This window comes from Rosa chinensis, chromosome 6 (genome assembly GCF_002994745.2).
Source record: "Rosa chinensis cultivar Old Blush chromosome 6, RchiOBHm-V2, whole genome shotgun sequence".
Taxonomy (NCBI): Eukaryota; Viridiplantae; Streptophyta; class Magnoliopsida; order Rosales; family Rosaceae; genus Rosa; species Rosa chinensis.
The window spans coordinates 61,661,784-61,686,398 of NC_037093.1; the positions used below are offsets into that span (position 1 = coordinate 61,661,784).

The following is a 24,615-nucleotide window of genomic DNA, read 5'->3' on the forward strand; positions in this document are numbered from 1 at the left end:
ACAAAGGGACAAAGTCGGCATGAATTTCATCTTTCTTGCTGCTTATAAGCCTAATATTGAGCAAATCCATGAGTTTAATTACCTGGAAAGTAAAAAGGAGAAACAAAACCACGTAGGTTATAAGAAATTAAACAGAATGCCCCATTGTTTTATAAGGAAAGCAACAGCTAGCTACGACCCCACATCCCTCATTCTCTTCCCCTCCGCACACCTCTATATAAACAGCACCATTGCCACGATCTCTTTGCTCAAAGCTACCTGAGCTCGATCATTACCCTCATCAATCATATCATACTATTAACACATATATATCTTCCCTCATTTCAATGGCCTCATCGGGATCGTGGACATCAAGGCAAAACAAAATGTTCGAGAATGCTCTAGCAGTGTACGATAAGGATACCCCGGATAGGTGGCACAATCTGGCGAGAGCTGTGGGTGGTAAGACAGCGGAGGAAGTCAAGAGACACTATGAAAGGCTAGTTGAAGATGTCAACCGGATTGAGTCCGGCGAAGTGCCATTGCCAAATTACACCAGATCATCAAAATCTGGATCAACTGGGAGCAACAGATCAGCCTACACTAATTCCATGGACATTGAAGACCAAAGGTACGTACGTGGTATATCTCTCTATATGTACACGTACACACTAATAATTAATCGATAATTAATTTTGCTGCTTTAATTTCCGAACAGAGCTGATCATCACTAGTTTTTCTTCTTGCAGGTTCAAGAGTCTGAAATTACAGTGAAAATCGAAGAGCTGATAAAGAGTGAACCAGACAGATCATCCGTGACGAGTGGGAATAATCAATAAAGAATCCTACATTTCAACATTTAGGACAGCAAGAGTTGAATCAAAATGTACTGAGAAAAAAAAGAAGCCCATGTCGTTGTTTTTCACCTAATATATCAAATCGTTATCATTATCTTCATATTTCGTTTTGTTTCTTAGTTATATTTGGGGAGAGGAGAAATATGTACTGGCTATAGCTAGCTATTGAAACCTCCTCATTGGTAAGCAGCACAAACTATAATAACGTGCTATGGTCTTAATTTAAATTTACACAGAATATTGCTGCTTTCCTTCAGAACCGTCCATGGTGCTCACTTTTCAAATGTCGGAACGAAACGACATGAATTAATTCTTCAAGTTTGAAAATATTCTTTTCAGGTTTGAAAATAATCATTATATATAGATATCATCGTACCTAAATAAGAAAATATTCTACTTATCTTTTCAAAATGGGCTTTTAAAAAAAAAAAAAAAAGAATTAAATAGCGCCGAGAATTGAACTTCTAATATTTACCAAAAGATAAATGTTTTATTTATGTATTACGAGTTTAGAGCAGTAAAATGAAAAAGGAAAAAAAAAAAAAAAATACACGCCGACTGACTTGGAGTAAACGGCGTTAAAAGAAAGCGAAGAAGGACTATAAAAAAGCCCAGAATCTCTGCCGACTCATTTTCCAAGTGTTGGGGCGTCTGAGACTGAGAGTAAACATGGAAACCAATTCTTCTCCTTCGTTCAAGGTACCTCACACTTTCTCTCTCTGCAAAATTTCAGTTCCGTCTTTCTCATTCCTCAATTCGAAGCTCGGACCATAGCTAGGGTTTCGAAGCTCGACATTAGGGCGCTGTTTGGTTGCAGCTCCGATTTTTTTGGAAGTTGATAACGTGTGTGTGCAGATAATCTTGGGCTCATCTTCGAATGCTCGCCGGAAAATTTTGGCTGAAATGGGATATGAATTCACACTCATGGTACTACTAGTTCAATTTTTTTGCTATGAGCTACTTGAAACGTCGTCGCTTTCGATGATTTTGGAAATTGAACTCTGTTTTTATTGCTTAGACTGCAGACATTGACGAAAAAAGCATCCGAAAGGAGAAACCGGAGGAGTTGGTTATGGTTCTTGCTCAGGCAAAGGTGTGGTCTTCGTTCTAATACTCGTTACCTATCTTTAGTTGATATACTGTAATAATTCTTTGCTAATTTGTTAAAATTTAAAATGGCACATGCTTACAAATGATATTAGTAGCTAGCTAGATAAGGTTGAAAGCTAAGGATATATCTCTGTGCTTAGTTGGGGCGTGCTATGTTATGATAAGATTTGAGCTACTAGCTAATTCTTTTGCTTTCTGTCTTGTACTGCCTGATGTTTGATTAGAGGGATCTTTTAGTTCAAAGCTCTTATACTAGTTGAATGTGAATTGCATCTCAGGCTGATGCAATCATATCAAAAATACAAACTACCCATAGTAAAGAGAAGGATGCTGAACCTGAACCAACAATTGTAATTGCCGCAGATACAGTATGTCATTTTCTGTTTTATTATTATTTTTTGTATCAAAGTCTGGTATCACCTAGAGCCATTTATGCAGGATACATTGGCCTTCTTTTACCACGGAAGTAAAAATGTTTTATAGTTTTGGCACCAGCACGTGGATCCTAAACTCCATTGGTTCCTACAATGATAGACCTAAGTACTTTCTTCTGATTTAGCAAACACAATTTGAATGCATCCAGCACTATTGGGGATACTTTGGTCAATTCATTTAATGTATTTTGAAAAGAAAGAAAGAGGCTTGTTATTCTTGTTGAGTAATGTCAGAAGGAAAAAAAAGAGAAAAGCTGAGCTTTTATACCATATTGTTTCTGCATGTATCAAAGGAATATACAGACTCTGACTGCATTTGGTAATTATGGATATGTATATGTGCTTCTTGTGATTGATTATTGAATACTGAATGCATAGTTATTAGACATGTACTTTATACGTAGACCTGGTTACTTGAATTTGGATACAGACCTCCATGTAACTATAGCTGTTTTGTTTGTGCTTCTGTATGTGTGCTACTGCTCTCTGTGTTGCAGTTGTGTGCTTACTGCATGTTGTTATTAACGTTACTGTCATTTCTTGATAAAATTGCTGGTTTGTGGTTAAAAGAAAACTTACCTATCTTAGCTGATGGAAACTTCTCAGGCAGAAGCCATCCGGCCTAAGCTCCCAGTTGATGACTACGTAAAGGATGCTGAACCAACACTATTAATTACCTCTGATCAAGTATAAACCACATCTTATAACATATTTATAGTTTCTATACCCTTGTCATATGAGTTTTGCATGTGTAATCTTGTGAAGAACAGACCAAAATGCATATTTCAATAGTTTTCCACATCCTTTTTACAAGCTGAAATGGAGTGAAGTAAGAAGTATTAGTTTAAGTATAGTGATGACGTAAGTTGTGCTAGATTACATGCTTGGGAAGATTATCATATGCAATAACATTATGACAATCAAAACTTCATTTTTGCCCCTCTCTTTTCATGCCACTTGATTCAGTTTTTTACGAATGAATTGTGTACTTTAGTCTTAACTAGATGGTTTGCTTATCCTCATCATGTTTTGTTATGGAGTATCTATAATCAATTTTATGTTTTGGATGCTCCAAAACATTACAAGAGCCTTGGCATACCATTTTCTTTTGCTTCTGCAGACCTTGTGGTCATGTGTCCTTGAACATAAATGGCCTCCTGGTGATCTGACTTGTTTGTGAAAGTAGGAGTGTAGAATTGTCCCCTATGCAGTGAACCTTATATGTATTATTACTTACTTTTATTGTAAAATGATCTGGAGGTGGTAGTCTATGAAGGTGCTGTCAGGGAAAAACCATCCAGCAAGGAAGAAGCACGGCAATTTTTGAAAGGTTATTTAACGGTTAATTCCAGTTCATGTCCCTGCTTTTTTATTTTTTGACTTTGATTATTTCACTAACAATGATTTACAGACTATTCTGGAGGACATGCAGCAACAGTGGGATCTGTGCTTGTTACAAACCTTAAAACAGGATTCAGTAAAGGAGAATGGGACCGAGTGGAGGTACCCTTTTATTCTTTTTATTATAATCATGTAGCTTCTAAAACATGAAATTGATTAGCTTTTGTGCAACATTATGGCAATGGCCAGACATGTGTTTGAGGATAATTCCTGTTTGGTGATTCCTCGCAGATCTATTTCCATGAAATACCAGATGAAGCCATTGAGAAGCTGGTAAGAGTTGTTTTCATGCATTGTGGTTGTTTCACTTCTTTCTTTGGCGACAAGACAACAATTGAACCTCCTGCGTCCATGTCAGATTGAGGAAGGGACGGTACTCAAAGTTGCCGGGGGTCTGATAATAGAGCATCCTCTGATTCTTCCCTTTGTCAAGGAAGTGGTTGGTTTTCTAATCTGATCTATGTTCAAAGTCGTAAATAGTAGGTGTAGATGTTAAGTGCTTTGTATTTTCATTCAGAAATCTGTCCTTAATAATCAATCATGTTAATATGTGCATACATTCATGTGTCTCTTAGCATCCCATGTCTTGATAGTTAAATTTGAATTAGTGATACCTTTTGCAGGTAGGGACTACTGATAGTGTGATGGGACTTCCAAAAGACATAACGGAGAGACTTCTTAAAGAAGCTCTGTAGCTGCAATAGGCGATTTGAGATTTCTTTCTTTTACCTGGTATCTATCTAATTGGCACGTTCTTGTGTTCTCCTTGTATACGCATCTGTTGTGAACTAATTTAGCTTGTTAAAACTAAGGAACCCTCCTTCAATTCAGATTTTAAAAGATTTTGTTTGAGTTTTTATAATTCATGGATTTACTTAATTCACGGATTGTTTAAATTCTATATGGACTCTGATTGATTCTAATGGATTGATTTACTAGTCTTTGTTTAGATTTTATAAGTTCTTGTGATGTTTTTGGTAGGTTAATTTTTTTTTCTTCTTCTTTAAAAGCAATGGATGTATGGATCCAACTATATGAGATGAGAGCAGAGGCAGAGGAGGATAGTGGGAAGATAGGTCTAAGACAAAATGGACGAGTGTCAAGCGGTTTTTTTTGTTTTTTGGTGAATTTTTGAGTCAGAAAGAATCTATCAAAATCTCTTGGAAAGTGGTTGGATTGTTTTTGAGTTTTGATATGTATAAAAAACATTATAAAATCCTTCAAAATCCAGCATTTAATGAAATTCGTATAATTTTAAATATCTACAGATTTGAATGGAGAATTTTAAATCTTAATTGAATACATCAAGAATTTAAAGGATTGTTTAAAATCTCAATTGAATACACATAGAGCACCCACTATCTATGTACGAAGTCATGGGTTCGAGTCACCATGAGGGCAGGACTCAGGAGTGAAATCCTTTGATTCTCTTTTTAAAAAAATATAAAAATAAAAAGTAAAAATTGAATACTCATAGACTTTTAAAATACAAAAAAATCTTGTAGACTCTAAAATGAATACACCTCCCTAATTGTTTACCCTCTACTTCATATTGTATTATTGGTCTTTTTTCTTTGTTGAGACTAAGCTAGAATCGGAGTTGTTTTGGTCTATATTCTGCCTAATTGAGTGTGTGAGGGAGACAGAGATAACTAACTAATGTTATGTTGGTTGGGGGGAAGGATTTATTTGACTTACCAGACCTAGAGCCACAGTACAGTTTCCGTAGGTGATCTTTTAGACCAAATGACCAATCATAGTTTCTACTACAGATTTCCACTGGTGGAATGTGGGTTGGCAGGCCCAAAGAACAACAATTGTCCTAATTGTTCTTTTCGGTAGACGCTACTAGGCACGTTCTTTTCTAGAAATCACCGAAGAGAGTAGTGTTATTGTATTTGATGAGCCTTGGGTTATAGATAGACTGTACATTTGGAGACCTCTTTATTTGTTACATTCTTAATTTTTGGCTGCACAAGGCTGGGCTCCCGTCAGGCCGTCACTATAATACTTGTGGTCCACATAAGGACTGGAAATCATTTATCCACTTATCTCTTTGATTTTTACTTATTTAAGGAGAATGAAAATTACAATTCACATTCATTTTTTTATTTTTTAGAATAAAATTCACACTCACAAAATTTTGTAAAAAATAAAATTTAACATACTAAAAAAGAAAATATGGAGAGTAGATCGTAAAATAGAGAGTGAATTTGACTCTCCTTACATAAATCGTATCTTCATTTACTCGAAAATTCGGTCAGCCAACAGATTATTTGCCTTGATCAATAAGACACATCAACCCAAATTAAGACACCTTTTAAGTTTCATAGATGAATTTGTAGGCCGGCCTAAGAAACAAGGAAACAGTAAGGTCTTTTTATTTGGTCTGAACAAGGAATAGTAGGAATTGTTCTAGACGAATACGAATACGAATACGAATAAGATTTGTCATCCAATTATGCTTTCAATGACTCACCGTTTGAAATCACCGTTTACCGGGTGACAAAAACAATCGAAAGTCAAACAAAAAAAAAAATCGTTAGTCAAGCCTGGGCATCTACTGAAGCAGTGGGCTATTCGTATATTCCAGCTTTCCCACGCAACTGTTATATAACCGTCAAATCCTTCCTTCTGAGCTCAGAGTGTTGACCCTCTCCGAGATCGGAAAAGTCCAACTCCTCCGGCCTCCCAGATTCGCCGTAGCCCTTACGGCATTTCCCATTAAATAAATATAATCCATTATTCACGACCCACGAATAAAATACCACACTTTACTTGGTCATATCTCTCTGTCTCTGTCTCTGTCTCTCTCTAGGCGCGCGCGAGATTGTGGTGACCAAAACAAGCGGGCCAGCATGGACCAAGGCGGCCCAGCCCACGTCGCCGCCGCCGCGGCCGGCGGAGGAGGTCAGGTCGGGGTTCGGATCCACCAAGCCCGAAGGCTGCCGGATTTCCTCCAGAGCGTGAATCTCAAGTACGTGAAATTAGGTTACCATTATCTCATCTCCAATCTCTTGACCTTGTGCTTCATCCCCTTAATCATCGTCACCTTAATCGAGGCCTCCCAAATGGACCTCCACGACCTCCGCCACCTCTGGCTCCACCTCCAGTACAACCTCGTCAGCGTCATCATCTGCTCCGCCGTCCTCGTCTTCGGGTTGACCGTTTACATCATGACCCGGCCCAGGCCCGTTTACCTCGTCGATTACGCCTGCTACCGCCCCCCCGACCACCTCAAGGCCCCCTACCAGCGCTTCATGGACCACTCCCGCCTGACCAACGACTTCGACGACTCCTCGCTCGAGTTCCAGCGCAAGATTCTCGAGCGCTCCGGCCTCGGAGAAGAGACCTACGCCCCCGAAGCGATGCACCACATCCCTCCCCGGCCGTCCATGGCGGCGGCGAGGGAAGAGGCCGAGCAGGTTATGTATGGCGCCCTGGATAATCTGTTTGCAAGTACCAATGTGAAGGCCAAGGATATTGGGATCCTTGTTGTCAACTGCAGCTTGTTTAACCCGACGCCGTCGCTGTCGGCCATGATTGTGAATAAGTATAAGCTGAGGGGCAACATTCGGAGCTTCAATTTGGGAGGGATGGGTTGCAGTGCTGGGGTTATAGCCGTTGATCTTGCTAAGGACTTGTTGCAGATTCATAGGAATACTTATGCTGTTGTCGTCAGTACTGAGAACATTACTCAGAATTGGTATTTTGGGAATAAGAAGTCTATGTTGATACCCAATTGCTTGTTTCGAGTTGGGGGCTCGGCGGTTTTGCTGTCCAATAAGTCTGCGGATAGGAGGAGGGCCAAGTACAGGCTTGTTCATGTTGTCAGGACTCATCGCGGTGCGGATGACAAGGCGTTCCGCTGTGTTTATCAGGAGCAGGATGATAAGGGCAAGACTGGCGTTTCTCTGTCCAAAGATTTGATGGCCATTGCCGGTGGGGCGCTCAAGACTAACATAACTACTTTGGGACCTATTGTGCTTCCCATAAGCGAGCAGCTCCTTTTCTTTTCTTCTCTTGTGGTTAAGAAGCTGTTGAATGGGGATGTCAAGCCGTATATCCCCGATTTCAAGCTGGCATTTGATCATTTCTGCATACATGCTGGGGGAAGGGCTGTGATTGATGAGCTGGAGAAGAACCTGCAGTTGTTGCCAATACATGTCGAGGCTTCTCGGATGACTCTGCACCGGTTTGGGAATACTTCTTCCAGCTCCATTTGGTATGAGTTGGCCTATACAGAGGCCAAAGGGAGGATGCGCAAGGGCAACCGTGTCTGGCAGATTGCCTTTGGTAGTGGTTTCAAATGTAACAGTGCAGTCTGGGAGGCTCTGCGGAATGTGAATCCATCTCGTAATGGTCCTTGGGAGGACAGCATTGACAAGTACCCCGTGAAAGTAGTTTCGTAGCTCAATAGCATTCTGGTTAGACTCTCCATTCAGGGTACTATCTTGCATTTTTCTTTCTCAGTTTTTGATGTTGTACTCTATTCTGTTTTGTTGTATGTCAAGTCTGATGTCAAATTGTGGCTTTTCTCTGCTCGAGTTCAGCATTTGTTGCATTGGTGATTCGTAGCAAGATAAATCCTTCAGAAATTACCATTTTGGATGGTCCTGTATCTCTACTTTTTATGTCTAGGTATAGAGCAGTTTAGCTTTGTATAAGAAGTTCATAGCAAATAAAATGGAAATAAAATCTATTCATTCAGATGAACATTGTGTGGATGATGTCAATTGTGCTTTGACGAAGTAATTTGCTTTGGCTCTTTGACTTGCACCTTAGTCCTGAGTTTGGTTACATGTATTTGCTTACTATGGAGTGTTGGTCTTTAATCTAAAAAGTGGGCAAATGCAGCACATGATCAACATACTTGAAAGACCTGAAAGTCGGGTTATCTTTGTTTCTTATCCTTCTTTCCTTTTCAAAATTTTGACGAGGAAGGAGACATGGACTCACGTTCCCTATCCACAGATTATTCTCAACTAACAAGTATCTATAGTTCTATACCATGTAAAATTAGAAAGATCGAAAATACTGTCGTGCTAGAAATGGAAGATTCATAAAGTTCCCAAAGCTTCGATCAGTACTATAGTACCATACAACGCCAGCCTGCTGAAGGTGAATGAAGGTCGTGAAGGGCGGTTTATCATAGAAGAAAGTTTTTAGTTTTTGGGTAGGAAGCTTAAGGGACTAAGGGTTTTTGTTAGCAGCACAAAGGGCTAAACCCTAAACTCCCGGCCGATTGACATGTCTCCTTCATGAAACCAAGGACCAGCGCTCTTAATTATGTCATTTCATGATCCCCATGATCTTCCATGCCCTTTTTAAATAGACAAAATGCAAATCTAATTTTCGGAAACAAGAAGTTATTTTATCTGTATCATATGTATAGGTAGACTAGTAATTCACGTCTACTAGTCATTTACAATCAGCTTGCTTTGTTTTAGTCACTTACAGCTGGATCAACAGTAGACCGATTGGTGGGGATGATGGCTCCGACCTTCTGATCACCTAAATTTTAAGAAACAAGTTGCTCTGCCAAATCAGAACCAGTGGGGTTGAAATGAAACTGAGCGAGTTCGTACACACAGTATATAGGACAATTGAAAACTGGGAGCTCGAAAAATTGATTTAATAAATTTAATAAAGTATACGACAATTGTTGGATTATAGTTGTAGAGAAGAACAATGAATGTAGCAATAGAACATGAAGTTCAGTGCATTGCTGGCTGAAGAAGATGCCTGCTTTTATGCCACAAAAATATGCACGCTCGATGTCACACAGTTTCTGTAGGAATTTCTCAAAATGGGATTGCAGAATTGGTTTCTTCCAACTGAAGAAGGCACTGGCAAATGAATATGAAAGAAGGGGAAAGGAAACCTCATCTGAAGGACCACTGAATCTCTTCCAGAGTTCTGCCTTTTGTCTCGGGAACCCAAATGGTAACGAACACTACAGTGAAAGCACTCACAACCATGTAAATGGTGAAGGTTCCTGTTCAAAATTGAAGACACACCCCATTAGCCCAAGTCACTTAAAGCTAAAATCATAACGAAGAGAGGAGTCAAACATCTAAATAATAACAAAGGATAAATATAGACGACAGTAAAAGAATAGGCAACATAGCGCTGGAAGGAGTAAGAAAGAGAGAGAGGAACGAGATGTACAAACCTCCACTGTTCCATTCCAGTAGCAAGTTTGCAGTCATGGTGATCACCCAGGCTGTAAACCAATTGGCAAGTGTCGCTATACTTCCAGCAAGGCCTTTAATATTAACCGGAAGAATCTGCATTGCAAAATTTACAGTTTATTGTATGAGTTCTTTAAAACTCCAATAAGTGACATGATCAAAATTTTGTGCTCAATATAATAAAGTCTAAAACTAGATGCTTTTTCAGATGGAAGTACAGTCAAGACTAGGGTGTTGCTCCCTCTTCAAAACTCTAAAGATGGCAAACGAATTTGGTACTGGCCACAACAAGGAAGAAGGTTTGGTATACAAGGAGACTAATCTGCTTCCATGACCTTGAAGGCAACTTGATATATCGGAAGACAAGTGTGCTAGTGCAAACATCTATTAACAGTATGAAAAGGAAGAGGTAGTTGCTAAAATTGTAGAAGAATAAACTGGCAGGTACTCATTTATGGTTACATTCATAACTCTTGCAAGCCTCACAAGAAGAGCATATATTTTATCAAAAAAAGCTACATCATGGACATACCTCAGACATTATGATCCATGGAATAGCTCCTACACCCAGAGAGAAGGCAATTACCATGGCCTGAAAGAATAGTGCAAGACAAAGGAATTTACAGGCAGAAAAAGAACAGAAATCTTCTCTGAATTATGATAATTAAAATATAAACTTACCACAACTCCAACCACAGAAATGATGCTCAACGCGCTATAAAAACCTGAATCAACCACTGCATAATCCTGGGATCAGTGGAAATTGCTTAGAAGATATGCAAAACAAGCATATAACTACAAGATTTCTCTACAAACATGAGAGATTTAGTACCTTTAGATAAAATGCTACAGCAACAACTAGGAGGCTAACTGTCATTCCAGCGGAGGAGATCTACAATGGAAAGTGTAAAATATTTCCACTTCTCTAAATGATTAATAAAATAATGACCCAAAGTTACAAAAATACTTAAACTCACAATAAGCAGAAGTCGACGGCCTGCTCTGTCCACCAACCAGGTAGTCACACCAGTTGCTATGACCTAAATACATACAGATTGTTGTTACATTTAAAGGTTGAGAATATTGGGGTAAAAGGAGAAGCCAAGTTCCAAGTTATTATCACGCTGTACCTGAACAGCACCAAGGCCACATGTGGCTGCATTACTTGATGTAATCCCTACAAAGAAATTAAAATTGATAAGCGACATTTCATATGAAACAAAGCTGATTCAGAGTCACCTTTCCTTTAGAATAAATAAATGCAAATGTGTGTGCATACAATTGTACTCTATACACAACAAACGGAGGTACATCTACACACTTCCTGGGGGTCAAACGAAACCAGTGACAAAGAACATGAGAGTGTTCCTATGGTTCTGTATAACATCCTAACATCCTAAACTGCTTAGTACTTACCAGCAGTTTCAAAGATGGTACTGGAATAGAATAGAACGCCATTAATTCCACTAAGCTGTTGAAGAACAAGTAATCCAATTCCAATCTGCAGGATAACAATTAGTGAAATGGTTATGGTTTGACATATCCATCAAGTTTGAGATTGCAACATGGCTACACAGAGAACCAAATGTTTTGGACTGTAGTTAATACCATTAAAGGAAGCCAGTATCTTCTTTGTTTGAGTTCTGCAAACCTTATTGTTGTTCTTCTGGTTGTTGATGCCACAGACCTCTACACAATATATAGGAAGAAAATTATTTTTATAGGTAATCTTCCTAGAGTTAAATGTTTTCGAGAATGAAGAGTGGGTTTTACCTTTATCTCATTCACTTCAACGGAAATATCAGTATCAAATCCCCGTAGAACTTGCAAAGAGGCTTCAAAATCGTCTGTCATACCCATTTTTGCCTGTTGGATGTTACGACCAAAGGAAAACAGAAATATTATACCCAACTATCTAACAATGATCAAGGAAAATCTACTTTCTGAACTTACCAGCCATCGAGGTGATTCTGGAATGAAAAACAGCCCAGGTATCAATATCGTACAAGGCAATATTCCTGAAAAATAATAAGTTGAAAAGTTTCATCAATATAAAACTGCCTATCAAAAAAAAAAAAAAAATCCTCTGTTCAATAGGATAAACATTCAATAATAATATGATCACATAATGGAAGTCTGCACTAACATTTCTCATTACCATTAGCATGCAAACAAGTTCATGATTCTTTCAAGTCAATCGAGGTTAGACAAATTGTACATCCATGACTAGCATCAACCAAGTAAAATCAGACTGGAAATAATAATGCCAAAATAGTTCCTAACAAGTGATGTGAACAGCAGAGTGAACTTTGTAGAAGATTACCCAAAACTGCAAGATATCTCCATTGAACAAAAAGTCCAAGCACATAAGCCAGCATTATCCCAATGGTTACGGAGAGCTGCAGAGCAAAGATTATAGTTTAAGTTAGTAATGTAATATAGTAACTAGAAAGAAAACTCAGGTAAAAGTAGCCAGTAAGAAAGGGCAACCTGATTGACTGAACCCAAAGAGCCTCTCAAATTTTGAGGCGCTATCTCTGCAATATATACGGGCACCTAACAATATGATCACCAAGTTAGTTCTCATCACAGTAACTCTCTGAATAATTCCATTGTAGAATCACAGCATTGAACAACTGATCATTACCACGTACGAGATTATTCCCACGCCAAACCCTTCCAACAACCTTCCCATGTAGAGAAATGAAGAATCCTACGGAAAGAATTCAACTCGATATTAGAAAGACTTTGCTGGATTGCATTTTGTACTAGTCTACATTTCAATGAACATGGATAGAACTCACTTTGGCAAATGATATGGCAAGCCAGCCGATGACATTAGGAATGGCGGCGATCATTAAAGACTGCAACCAACACAGAGTAATAATGGCCGTTAAAATCTCAAGCACTAGAACCAACTCAGAATTAAGTAAAGAACATTACGGCAAAGATAGGATGATGCTTAACGAGGAATGAATGGTTAGAGTGAGTAAGTGACCAAAAGCTTACCCCTTTGCGCCCAATATACTCAGAAATCTGACCACTGGCTATAGCCCCCACCATGGCGCCCACATTTGATAAAGAACCAAAAAGAGAATACTGAACCACAAGACTAGTATTAGAAGCTAAAAACTAAACAAGAAATCAAAATCACAAAATTCCATTTTTAAAAAAAAAAAAACCGGAACTCAATTCAAACCTCTGACACTGAGAGTCCAAGATCAGCGGTGATTGCTGATTGAGTCGGAGAAGAATACCCAGACTGCAACAAACAACAAGCAAGTCGGTTTAATTCTCATTTGTTTAAACTCCCAACGAACCAAATAGCTCAGCTGGGTTACTTACAGTGAAGCCGAATTGGATAGGACCCAAGGCCACAATCAGAACACAAGCCACTACAGAAATGGAGCTATCCCTCATGACCTGAGACGAACCCATCATACTGGACTGCCTGGAACCCATACGGTACCAGCTCCCAGTATGCAGGAACGGCTTCCTGAGATCCCTCCCTTCTTCACCACTGTCCTCCCTGAAACTCATTCTCGCTTAATTTCTCTGCGATCACAGCAACCAACCAAAGATTGGTGGCCAAAACCAGACACCCACAAATAAGGGTTTTGTTAAAATGCCTTCACACACAAAACACGAGGCACCGCAACAACAACAACAACAAGAAGCTATGCAGACCAATAATACAGTTTGATCATTGTTGGTTATCGCGGTGTGGTGAACCACTGCTGGGGGCTGTAAGTCCCCATCTAGACGCCTTGCCGTTACTCGCACTCTCACGCTTTTACTGTGTTACCGGTCTTCACCTTCGTCCACGTGGCGTAAAATGACTGACCGTGTGATTGGTAACCCCAACCGATTACTCAGTAAGCCTATCTCTGTTAGGGAACGCATGTATTATTATAGGTAAGAGCTAACTCCAACAGTTTTTTTATAATTTTTGTATTATAGAGAAGCAAAAATCAAATCTTTAGCCTATTTTTCTTCTCCAACTCCAAAATATTTCCTAGTTTACAGTAATCTATAAAATCTCCATATTCTTCTTTAAAATTTTGGAGTTTGCTGTAAATATAGGGAATTTGGTTTTCTCTCTCCTCACTTTCCCTAAAATTGAGATAGTTATAGAGAATCTGTTGGAGCAAAAGAGGCTTATTTTTCCCTAAAGTAGAGAAAAATCAAAATATAGGGAATCTGTTAGAATTGCTCTAAGAAAACAATTTTGTTTTCTGTATTTTAAATTTGGATACAACATGAGTCACAGTCGTCGTCATTCGATGTACTAATAGCTGATGATTTTCAATGTATGTAATTCTACTTCTCAAAAAAAACAAAAGACAACAAATCTATATGTAATTTAACCATTTGAGCTGTTTTAACTATTAACATTAATGAATAGGTGAACACTATCATTAACTATCTACTGTCAAAATTGTTAATCGATTCCAAGAATATATTATTATTCTTCTAGGGGTAGCTCTCCTCAAGAGTTTGTGGATAGAGTCAATCCTCGTGGCTGTCACTATTGAATCCAAGAAGGAAACCTCAAAATAAAATATCAATGTCTGCCGATTTTGATTTTATCAACTTGTACATTATAATTTATGCTCCTATCATTACACTAAACCAAAAAACAAAGAAAAAAGAAACGCACGTGATTTTTTTAACTTATATAGCTAGCTTGGTAGGTTAAGAACCAATTTTTATACCTAACAGTCGTTACTTCTTCGAGCGTCATTTTCTGGGTTCATCATTTGCTCAGGTATCTGTTTTGGTCGAAATAGTATTCATGTGTAAAATAAGTTCTTATAAGATGGAATGTTTTTAGTTTTTACTGCAAAAAACAAAAAAATATATATTATTTATACTGATTGAGCTCCATGGTAATAATAAGCATGGTGCACGTGGATACCAAACTTTATGGTACTAGCTATGCCAACTACTTTTGGTCGACTTGTCTTTGTCTAGTCTCTAGTGAAGTGTGTGGACTGTGTGTGGCGAACATTGATTCTGTAGCGGAAGTGCGGAACACTCCCCAGTTTTGAAGTTTACCATCCCTTCAAAGGTGGCGGGAGATCAGTTGGGTGTTGGATAGTAGGTCTCAATCTTTTCATGCTATTCAGCAACTAAAGTCTGGTTTGGTTCGCGAAATTAAAATGTTGGGAAGGGAAATCTAATCCTTTTTCTATGTTTGGTACACCCAAAAAAATGAATAACTTTCCTGCATGAAGGGAAAACAGGGGGAAAATTGATCCTCCCACACCCTATGAGTATGAGATTCATTTTCCTTCATACTTTCTCTGCATTAATTGTACATTAATTGTTTACTCTAAAAATTATTTTAATGGTTGTTATTAACAAATTATCCAATAAACTTTTTATTCAGAGATTATTCAGAGCACCGCCGTGCACTTGCACCAACATAAATGAATGGTTAGATTGCATTAACTACACTTTTTGTTTATTAAAAATAAAGTTGATAATAAATATCAAGGGTTGAGATTATTTTATAAGGGTTGGGTCACTTACACCGTCGGTGCATAAAATAATTTCCAGAGTTGTTTATGTATTGATAGATAGGATATTATTGAAAAATTGATGTTATCTATTTTCCTATTCATGCACAAACCAAACATTGGAAATGAAAGTAAAATACATTTTCCGATTATTTTCCCGGCGTTTCCAAACATTGGTATGGAAAGTAGTGAGAAATTTACTTTCCCAGCTCTTGGGAAATACTTAGGAACCAATTTTCTTTCCAGCAACCAAACGAGGCCTAACGGTGCATTTGGATGAGAAAATTATGAAATCCGTAGCAATTTATAAATGATGGAATATTTTGATTCCATCAATCTAAAGTTCCATTAATTGCAATTTTTATTGTTTGGTTGTATCTACTTAGGATTTCAAATGTGTAATAAATTAAAAAAGTTTAAAATAAATAAAATAGAAAAAAGCCTTGTTTTGGAAATGAAAATTGAATACTGCAAAAGAATTCGTAAATGACACCTATTTTGATGGGAATTGAAGTGGGAAATTTAAATAATGAATTCCTTCGTTTTTTTCCACAGAAAAATTTAAGATTTCCAATCTCATAATGCCAAACGAGGGAATTAGTTTGTAGGAATTATGAAATCCTCACTTTCAATTAAATTCCATCATTTTTTCCCTCATCCAAACACACTCTAAAGGAAGATGGCATTGAAACCATATCAAGTTCGTGTTTTCTAATGACCAAGCCATCTTTTATTTTTGATTCCAGTAATCTAGGTCGGGCTCTTTCTGTTTCTATTTTGTTTTATGGGTTACCACCATCTTATATTTGTATCCTCTGTGGAATTGTTGTATTGTTAAACCAATTGTATGTTCTTTATCGAAATTCATCTCTGATAAAAAAATATATATAAAAACTCAAGAAATTAGAAGAGGGATTCATTTCCTTGGTAAACTTTATATAGTCAACTTAGTGTTGTGTTATGTACGTCAATCATCGAAGTCATACCTATTAATAGTATTAATATGCCATAATAGTATTAATTATTATTACAAATTGAGTGTTTTCTTTGCTAATTTCCTATATGCTTTCAGCTAGCAAACTCAAAATCAAGGAAGGACACAAAGGCGTAGCTACACACGGGCTCCGATGGGCTACAGCCCACCCCAATTTTTGAAAAAACATTACTTTGTAGCTTAATTTTAGTTTAAAAAATTAAATATTAAAAATTAGCCCACCCCAAATTTCTATACTTAGCCCATATGTTATTAACTTAGTCCATATGTTATCTTTTTTCTTTTTTTGATCATATATATATTATTTATTTTCTTGAGGTATTTAATTTGATTTTATTTTCTATTCTGCTTTAAGAGGTATAGTCGCATAAAAAGCTTGTGTTTTTTAGTAAACTAGGTCTACTTTTTTCTCTGGGAGGTTTTAGTTGGACCTCTAAATTTGATCTTTGGACCGCCATCTTTTTTTAATTATTAATAGATTTTGTCAACTCATATGAAAAGAAAAATAAGGACAAAGAGAGAAAAGAGGGGAAAAAAATAAAATAAATACTCTTCTTACATTTCCTATTAATATAACATTCAAATTTTTTTTTTGAAATTCATTATATTACCTATATAACTTTATAATTTACCTAAAACAATTAAGTAAAGATAATTAATTTCTATACATAGCCTCATCATTTAATACAAAAGTAAATTTAAAATAATCTGAATTTGAAATTTCCTTAAACTAAATTTATTGAATATTTTGGTGTAGTTATTACCGATTAAGATCCAAGTTTTTAATTAGATTTAATCAATGTATAAATATATTATTTATTTGAGAACCAAAGTCTTTTCTAGAACCATCCATATTGCGCAAAAAAAAAAACTATGATCTGGATTAATAGAAAAATCTTTGTAATTGTCTACTTGTTCGGATCCTCCAAAAATCACTTTCTGATTTTGTCACTGAAGTATACAAAAAATGTATGCAGCTTACTCACAAAATTCTTCATGAATGAATTGATAGAGATAAGATAAAAAACCAAATTGTTGAAGATACATATTTAATTGTTTAAAGGCGTTTTGGTAAAATTAAGGAGGTGTACTTAGTTTTTTAAGTATTGAAAAAAGTTAATTAGAGGTTTAATAAGTAGGAGATGTCTAAATATCAAATTTGGAGGTCCAACTAGAACCTCCCTTTTTCTCTTGTTGTTTCTCCAAAATCAATAAACCCAGAAGAAAAACTTTGGTTCTTATGTTGACTGCCGTTTTCCCTCTTCATTCTTCAAGTTTTCTTTTGGGTATCTTTTGCACCTCTTCGGTTTTTAATTCATATATTTTTTGTTTTTAGTTCACAATTGATTAATCAAATCCATTTGATTCCTATCGTGCTATTGCTACTTGATTAATATATTAATTTAGCTTGCTGACTTTGTTTAAGAGGTGTACATGCTACTGGTATATATATTTTTTTACTGACCAACGTTTGACTCCATATGTATTGTTGGATTCTTTATCAGTTCTTAGATTGTATTTTTCTTTTTCGATTAAGGTTTGGAATTATGGGTTTGCTTTTTTTGCTGATCAGTTGGCTCTTCGTTTTATCGTTTAATGAATTGCTGAGAAGTGTTTGTGTTTAACTTTTGATTTTATAATATTTGCTTACTTGATTTTATTGTTGCATTTGTCAATTGGTGATGAGTACATATTTAAATATAATGTCTGATCATAATCCACCAACCAAGAAAGCAAAAACTCTTGATTCATGGCTCAAGAAAATAAGAGAAGATCATAATAGCAGTACACCACTTGCATCTAATGAGCATCATCATGTCACTTATTTGCCGGTTTCTACAGCACCTATAGAAAGAGCATTTTTAGCTATGAAATATATCAAAACAATATTGTGCAACAAGATGGAGAATGACTTTTTGGCTGATAACATGATTGTCCACATTAAAAAAGAGTTGGCCGAGAATTATGATGCATATTCAATAATTAAAGTTTTTGTTTCTATTCAAGGGCGTAAGGTGCAATTTGAGTAGGTACGTTCTCTTGTCTTAGACTTCTGTTATCAAGTTTCTATCTAACGTTATAATGTTCATTTGTTTAATCAGTTAGTTATTTGATTGTTTGATATGTCTGTAATATAAGATGTGGTTTGTAAAACTTAAGAAAAAAAATTAAAAGAATTAGTAAACTAGCTTTTATAAAAATATTTTTTTAGCCCACCCCATTCTAAAATCCTAGCCATTGGAAGGACACATAACAAAAGAAAAAGTATTTTCAGTAGTTCGAGTGAAACGCAAGATGTATTAGGGGTTACTGTTGAACCGAAATAGGATTTGCCAACGCAGTGACAAAAGATGTATATATGGTCTTTTTAATATTAGTCGAGCTAATCTAGTGGTTCGACTGCCTGAAAGTCTGAAACACAAGGCTTTCTTGCTCACTTGAGATCAAGATGTGGATATGATCTTTGGGTTTAGGCCCATTAATTGGGCCTGCCAGGCTCAATCCACTAGCAGATGAAAGAGTGAGGCTTTTGAACAATAGTTGTCCAGTCAAAATGGGGCTAAATTGGGCTCATTGAGATTTCCTTTCTTCTTCATCGTAATCCACACTACTGTTGCACTATGAGTTGTGATTACTCACGTGTAACACGCGCTAAAACGGAGCGTCAAACACCAAAATCGTAACGGAGGAGAAAACGGATAAACCAGAATTCAGAGTCGTACTCGGCACTCGCAGTGAGAAACAAAAAAAATAAAAATAAATTTAAATTAAATAAAATAAAATAAAACACCGAAGAGATTAAAATGAGTTATTGTCCCCTTAAACTTATTTTAACTTGTTACAGTCAAATTCGTAGTCGCTTCTTCAAACTCTCTCTCTCAATTTCCGATGATTGGTTTCATTCGACCCTTGTGGTAAACCACCACCACATCTCCTCCGCCGTCGCCGTCGCCGCACCGGAACCCGACCCGCATTTTTAGTTGATCCGCCATTCAATTTCTCACCCATGGGAGAGCAAACCCAGCCCCAGACTCAGGCTCAGACCGAACCACCTCAGTCTGAGACTCCTCAACCGCCGCCGCAGCATGACTCTATCGCCACCACCACAATCGCCGAACCAACTCCGACCGAACTCACCAATGCTCCGCCCCTAACCTCCTCTCCCCCTTCCAAAATCCCCTTCCGCCCGCGGAAGATCCGGAAGCTCTCGCCCGACAGTTCAGACCCGAATCCATCTCAACAAACCGCCGCCGCGCCCGAAAACCCCAAGCCCAGGCCCACAAAGTCCAAGATCGTCCAGCCACGCGCCGTCTCGGTTCCGAGAGCCGTCGGCCGACCTCTCCGGTGCGAAGGCGAGGTCGAATCGGCGATTCGGCATCTCCGGAACGCCGATCCGCTTCTGATTCCGTTGATCGACGCCCACCAACCACCGCAATTCGACAACTTCCACACTCCGTTCCTTGCCCTAACCCGTAGCATTCTCTACCAGCAACTCGCCTACAAGGCCGGCACGTCGATCTACACGCGCTTCATCCAGCTCTGCGGCGGCGAGGCCTGCGTCAATCCTGAGAGCGTGCTCGCCCAGAGCGCTATACAGCTCCGGCAAATCGGAATCTCCGGGCGGAAAGCCAGCTACCTCCATGACTTGGCCAGGAAGTACCAGAATGGAATTCTCTCTGATGCTGCCATTGTAAATATGGACGACAAGTCGTTGTTCACAATGCTGACCATGGTCAGTGGCATTGGCTCTTGGTCTGTCCACATGTTCATGATTTTCTCGCTGCACCGGCCCGATGTGCTTCCGGTGAATGACCTAGGGATTCGCAAAGGTGTTCAGCTCCTCTACGGGCTTGAGGAGTTGCCTCGGCCCTCACAGATGGAGACGCTGTGTGACAAGTGGCGGCCTTATAGGTCAGTCGCAGCTTGGTATCTGTGGAGGTATGTTGAATCCAAGGGAGCTTCTTCTACGGCGGCAGCGGTTGCCGCAGGTGCTATAGCACCAATGCAGCAGCAACAGGAGGAGGAACAACAATCGCAGCACCCGCAGCATCCTCAGCAACAGCAGCTTATGGATTCGCTCAGCAGCCTAATTAATATTGGGTATAGCAACTCTCACCTAAATATTAAGTTCTTGATTTCGTTGCATTTCTATTGGTGTATCCTATCATTGTTTTTCGTTGAAATGGCAAATGCCTTCACTGAAGTTAATTTAAACTTTTGAATTTTGCTGCTGCTTGTTTGTTAAATTAGTGTCGGATAAATTTATGTTTGAAACGTTTGTTTATGGGACCGAACCTTGCACATTTCCATTAACTCATTAAGGATGTTATTTATTTGGTTTGGAGGAAGGTATCGTGTTTGTGTAGTTGGATAATGGTGAATGGCAAAATGAATTGTCTTTAACTGCTTTTGTTCTCGCTGGAAAGCTTTCTTTTGAATTTTGATGTGTGAATCTCTGCTCTTACTGAAAAGTGATATTCCCAAAGTTTGACAGTTGTGCTGCTCCTTCTTTTTAAGTGTCCTCTGTTATGGGAGTATGGTCTCGGCATGATTTTCCTAAGCATGCCTTTCCCTGTGGCCTTTGATACATTCCACTTATGTTGTATGGCCTTTGATATATTCTAATCGTTTGTTGCATGTGCTTATTGTACAAGTACTATGCTGCAATGTAAGCGGAAATTCTAAGTATCTTTATATTCTTTTGATGCTCATCCTTAGTGATCCCTGCATTTCTTTGTTTTGGACCTGGATACATGAGACTTGATAACGTACGTCTTTTTGTTGGTGTAGTAAAAGGGAGAAGGGAATGAAAATATAGCCACTTATTATGTCTGTTGAAAAAGAACAGCATCTCGACATAATATGTCAGATGTACCTTTGTGGATATACCTTTCTGGCCATGGCATACACATAAAGATAGAAGAACCACCTTTGGCCTTCTTTCCATGTGCAAAAAACATAAAAGGAAAAATTCTTCCATTGAAATAGAAGATAAACATTATTTGGTTCATCATATTAAGTGTATGAAGAAACTAAGCACTCTTTTACATTTTCTTAAACATGAGCATGGATTAATAAGCATCTGGATTATCTTTTTTGGTCATAAATGAAAATGTTAATACTATTGTCGTAGCTTCTTCGAATTTTTTATTTGCCTATGCACTCTCGCAACTCACCGGTTTCTGGCACATATGTTCCTATCTTAAACAGATTATAACCAGTCAATAGAAGATAACTATATAAATGTGCGTCATGTTATATTGAAGAAATTGGTATTGCTTGAATTATGTAAGAAAGAAGTTACCACTATAACTAGCACTCTTTTTCTTTACTGCTTGAATTCCTTACATACTTCTCAAATCAATTTCTTTAATTTCTTAATAGTTTGTTAGCTTCGTCTTAGAATGCCAAATATTATAGGTAAGTTTTCAATCTGTTTCTTTCTGCTTAGTTACTGGATACTCTTCCCAAGCGTTGAAGCAAGGAAATATCTTGGACTTTGCTCATAGGAGCATTTACTAGCCCAAAACATAAAACTGGCATATAACTATACAAATGGGTATCATAAGGCGGGGCTGATCTATTTTAGGACCCAAAAAAGGGGTAACCTCTTTTGCATGTTTTACTTCTTTAGGCAAATCCATGTGTTTCAAATTTGATCCAGTTTGTTCTTGTGTCCATCTTCAATTTCCACTCAACCCAACTACAAACCCGCCCAAAAGATAATTACCTGATTGGTCTCTGTGTTTACCCGTTTAGCTGATTTCCTTGAATTCTCGTGTCTTTATCAGACAACCCAAGTGGTCATTTCTCTTTAGTTTATAGCGGAGCAGAGCAGTCAAAGAATAAATGAACCAAATTATTGTTCTAATTAAAGAATGGCTAGGCGTTTCCTATTTGGCTGATTTGGTTCTTCTGTTTATCTCTGCCAACTTTGTTACCTGATTGGTCCAGTTTTACCCATTTATCCAATTTTCCAAATCTCATGTCTTTGTCGGACAACCCAAGTGACGATTTCTGTTTAGTTTCTATTTTTAGGGCTGAACAGAGCAGTCAATGAGTAAACAAACCAAATGATTGTTCAAGTTCTAGAATGGCTAGGCGTTTCCAGTTTGGCTAATTCAGTTCTTGTGTTTATCTCTGTTAACTTAGTCAGGTCGAGGAGAAAAGACTATCGCCATATGCGTCCCACGTGCGCGACATATCTTAAAATTGTTTGGAAGTGACTATTAATTTAATGGAGATAAACACCAGGACCAAATTGGAAATAGTGGGTTAACCACAAGGACCGAAAAGGTAACTAGCCCTAAAAAAAAGGCGGGTTGGTCTAGTATAACCAACTAAGAAAAGAAGGTTGCTTAGGCTTCGTGTAATTGTTCCCCACTTTTAGGATGAATGTAAATGGCATTTTATAAGAATGTAATGGTTTGTTATTGAGTTAAGTGGTAGCAACTGTGACACTGAAGCAGCTCCTAAGGTAAAACAAGACGTCTGTTGGTTTTTGTGATAACTTTTAACCGAGATATGGTATAGTTGTGTATGGGGGCTTGCCCTTAACTAATCCGGGGATCTTGAATTCTCGTTCTATGCACATATTTGTCTAATTGTGGGTCACTAAGTAATGATGCTTTATTGTATTCCCTTTTTGATCGAATGCAGTCCCTTTTTCCCTCACAAGATACATAATTACATATAGACATATGTACGGCCTGCAGGGCTCAATATTTTTGTTTTTTTTAACAATATTCTATGTTATTATTTCCTTGTTCGCTCAACATCTAACCGATTAGTTGTTGTTAGCAGAGCCTGCGCTAAACCTTCGAGCTGTCCAGTTACTTTCATTACTGATTCTCTGTTTGGTGTTATAATATGTTCTGATAACCCATATTGTGATTGAATGATTTTGTATACTTTACTGGGTGTGAATAAAGACCTATTTTTTCTCTTGATTCTCTCCTTATATATATATATATATATATATATATATATATATATATATATCCCTGGGAGTCTCATAATTTTGAGAAAGGTGGATGACACTTGCTTGAGTTGCCTCCGCCCTCCGGGCACAATAGTATACCTATCTTTCAAAATTGATTCTCGAGTATTTTCTTTGTTAGATTTGAGTTTCTATAATTACTTGTTTGGTTCAATGGTTGGTAGCGGTCCATTTTTCTTTTGTTGCGTACTGGTAGTTGATTGTGGTTATTTATGACATTGTTGCGGATAAGGAAAGTGTTATTTTGGCGATGAACATTGAAGCCTTTTTACTGGATTACCATATTGGATGAGTTGATCTGTTGATTCTGTTCAGCTATGTTCCCTTATACTGTAAATTATATTTTGAGCTATTTAGGAGATTTTGGTCTTCTTTGTTTATGGTAGGTGGTATAATGCATGCATTCTTGATGATTTATTCCTTTTACATGTCATGTGATACAGGGCCTGTACCTGGGGACCTTGATTATGAGTGGAATCGTGAAGTTTGTCTGTTTCTCATCTTCATCCATTTTGGATTGACGGAAATACTTAAAAGAAGTGCGAGACTGATTCTCAGTGTGGAAATATGGTTTGCTGCTAAAAGTGCTGGCATTCAAGGCCTGTGAGGATGAGAGTACATTGAATATGTTCAGTAATTATGCATTTTGATTAATAAATACTGTCTATGATCTAGGTTTGCTGGTCTTTAGTTTGAAAGATATTGGTTTTAAGTTGTCGTATAGCACTTACTATAGACTGCAATATTTTGCTGCCTTTGCCTTTAGGTCCAGCATAAAAAGCAGAAAAGCATTTTCCTTCTAGATGTATGTGGTATGGCACTCTTGGTGATTGTGGTTTAAATCTAAATCACATTTACCTGATTTTGATTGCCCTTAGTACCCGACATGACCTTTGTGCATTTATGTTTATGTGTACTTTTAGACATTTATTTTCGACAGATATGCTTTAAAGATTGTTTTGCACTCTTCCTGGGTGTATGTTATTTGGCTTTTCGCTTGGCATAATTGCAAAGATGTTTAGGTCTTGGTTTTTTAATCTGTATGCCTCAGGTTCAGGTGATGTGATTATGAACAAGAGGAGGATAGAGAGGGGTAATTCCCTCGACTTTTGATTCATGGAGTT

The 24,615-nt window shown here is 37.7% G+C and overlaps 5 protein-coding genes across 8 annotated transcripts; 4 read left to right on the top strand and 1 right to left on the bottom strand.

Annotated features, from left to right (window-relative positions):
• Positions 1 to 231: 231 nt before the first annotated feature.
• LOC112171726 (protein RADIALIS-like 3) lies at positions 232 to 938 on the top strand. Its single transcript, XM_024308864.2, has 2 exons — positions 232 to 610; positions 729 to 938. Exons 1-2 carry the CDS (start codon positions 327 to 329, stop codon positions 751 to 753), a joined length of 309 nt encoding a protein of 102 aa, XP_024164632.2. The 5' UTR covers positions 232 to 326; the 3' UTR covers positions 754 to 938.
• A 508-nt stretch (positions 939 to 1,446) lies between these two features.
• Positions 1,447 to 4,633, top strand: LOC112172512 (7-methyl-GTP pyrophosphatase). Of its 4 annotated transcripts, none has more exons than XM_024309885.2 (10): positions 1,447 to 1,535; positions 1,692 to 1,763; positions 1,855 to 1,929; positions 2,225 to 2,314; positions 2,969 to 3,067; positions 3,641 to 3,710; positions 3,792 to 3,883; positions 4,013 to 4,054; positions 4,140 to 4,220; positions 4,405 to 4,633. In XM_024309885.2, the coding sequence occupies exons 1-10, from the start codon at positions 1,506 to 1,508 to the stop codon at positions 4,474 to 4,476; spliced, it is 723 nt and encodes a 240-aa protein (XP_024165653.1). In that variant the 5' UTR covers positions 1,447 to 1,505; the 3' UTR covers positions 4,477 to 4,633. The 4 variants fall into 4 exon arrangements, with proteins under 4 accessions (XP_024165653.1, XP_024165654.1, XP_024165655.1 ...); XM_024309886.2 differs by having other exon boundaries at positions 2,987 to 3,067; XM_024309887.2 differs by lacking the exon at positions 2,969 to 3,067.
• Positions 4,634 to 6,429: 1,796 nt separating this feature from the next.
• LOC112169592 (3-ketoacyl-CoA synthase 4) lies at positions 6,430 to 8,508 on the top strand. Its single transcript, XM_024306648.2, has one exon. The coding sequence runs from the start codon at positions 6,640 to 6,642 to the stop codon at positions 8,191 to 8,193; it is 1,554 nt and encodes a 517-aa protein (XP_024162416.1). The 5' UTR covers positions 6,430 to 6,639; the 3' UTR covers positions 8,194 to 8,508.
• Positions 8,509 to 9,387: 879 nt separating this feature from the next.
• LOC112169593 (sugar transporter ERD6-like 6) lies at positions 9,388 to 13,738 on the bottom strand. The gene is made up of 18 exons (XM_024306649.2): positions 13,321 to 13,738; positions 13,175 to 13,237; positions 12,985 to 13,074; positions 12,780 to 12,839; positions 12,623 to 12,688; positions 12,466 to 12,531; positions 12,299 to 12,374; positions 11,929 to 11,993; positions 11,749 to 11,841; positions 11,584 to 11,664; positions 11,392 to 11,476; positions 11,106 to 11,152; positions 10,953 to 11,015; positions 10,808 to 10,867; positions 10,657 to 10,722; positions 10,508 to 10,567; positions 9,957 to 10,071; positions 9,388 to 9,779 (listed from the first exon to the last, which is right to left on the bottom strand). Exons 1-18 carry the CDS (start codon positions 13,513 to 13,515, stop codon positions 9,667 to 9,669), a joined length of 1,464 nt encoding a protein of 487 aa, XP_024162417.1. The 5' UTR covers positions 13,516 to 13,738; the 3' UTR covers positions 9,388 to 9,666.
• A 5,573-nt stretch (positions 13,739 to 19,311) lies between these two features.
• LOC112171967 (putative DNA-3-methyladenine glycosylase YfjP) lies at positions 19,312 to 24,486 on the top strand. Its single transcript, XM_024309097.2, has 2 exons — positions 19,312 to 20,592; positions 23,935 to 24,486. The coding sequence occupies exons 1-2, from the start codon at positions 19,499 to 19,501 to the stop codon at positions 23,954 to 23,956; spliced, it is 1,116 nt and encodes a 371-aa protein (XP_024164865.1). The 5' UTR covers positions 19,312 to 19,498; the 3' UTR covers positions 23,957 to 24,486.
• Positions 24,487 to 24,615: the final 129 nt, after the last annotated feature.

Excerpts from the sequence above, each read along its gene's own strand:
- LOC112169592 (XM_024306648.2), top strand. The coding sequence starts at position 6,640 with ATGGACCAAGGCGGCCCAGCCCACGTCGCCGCCGCCGCGGCCGGCGGA.
- LOC112171726 (XM_024308864.2), top strand. The coding sequence starts at position 327 with ATGGCCTCATCGGGATCGTGGACATCAAGGCAAAACAAAATGTTCGAG. Across the intron at positions 611-728 it reads ATGGACATTGAAGACCAAAG|GTTCAAGAGTCTGAAATTAC; the intron begins GTACGTACGTGG and ends TTCTTCTTGCAG.
- LOC112171967 (XM_024309097.2), top strand. The coding sequence starts at position 19,499 with ATGGGAGAGCAAACCCAGCCCCAGACTCAGGCTCAGACCGAACCACCT. Across the intron at positions 20,593-23,934 it reads AGCAGCCTAATTAATATTGG|GGCCTGTACCTGGGGACCTT; the intron begins GTATAGCAACTC and ends CATGTGATACAG.
- LOC112172512 (XM_024309885.2), top strand. The coding sequence starts at position 1,506 with ATGGAAACCAATTCTTCTCCTTCGTTCAAG. Across the intron at positions 1,536-1,691 it reads ATTCTTCTCCTTCGTTCAAG|ATAATCTTGGGCTCATCTTC; the intron begins GTACCTCACACT and ends GTGTGTGTGCAG. Across the intron at positions 2,315-2,968 it reads TTGTAATTGCCGCAGATACA|CTGATGGAAACTTCTCAGGC; the intron begins GTATGTCATTTT and ends TACCTATCTTAG.
- LOC112169593 (XM_024306649.2), bottom strand. The coding sequence starts at position 13,515 with ATGAGTTTCAGGGAGGACAGTGGTGAAGAAGGGAGGGATCTCAGGAAG. Across the intron at positions 12,375-12,465 it reads CTTTGGGTTCAGTCAATCAG|CTCTCCGTAACCATTGGGAT; the intron begins GTTGCCCTTTCT and ends TTTGCTCTGCAG. Across the intron at positions 11,665-11,748 it reads TTGAAGTGAATGAGATAAAG|AGGTCTGTGGCATCAACAAC; the intron begins GTAAAACCCACT and ends TATATTGTGTAG.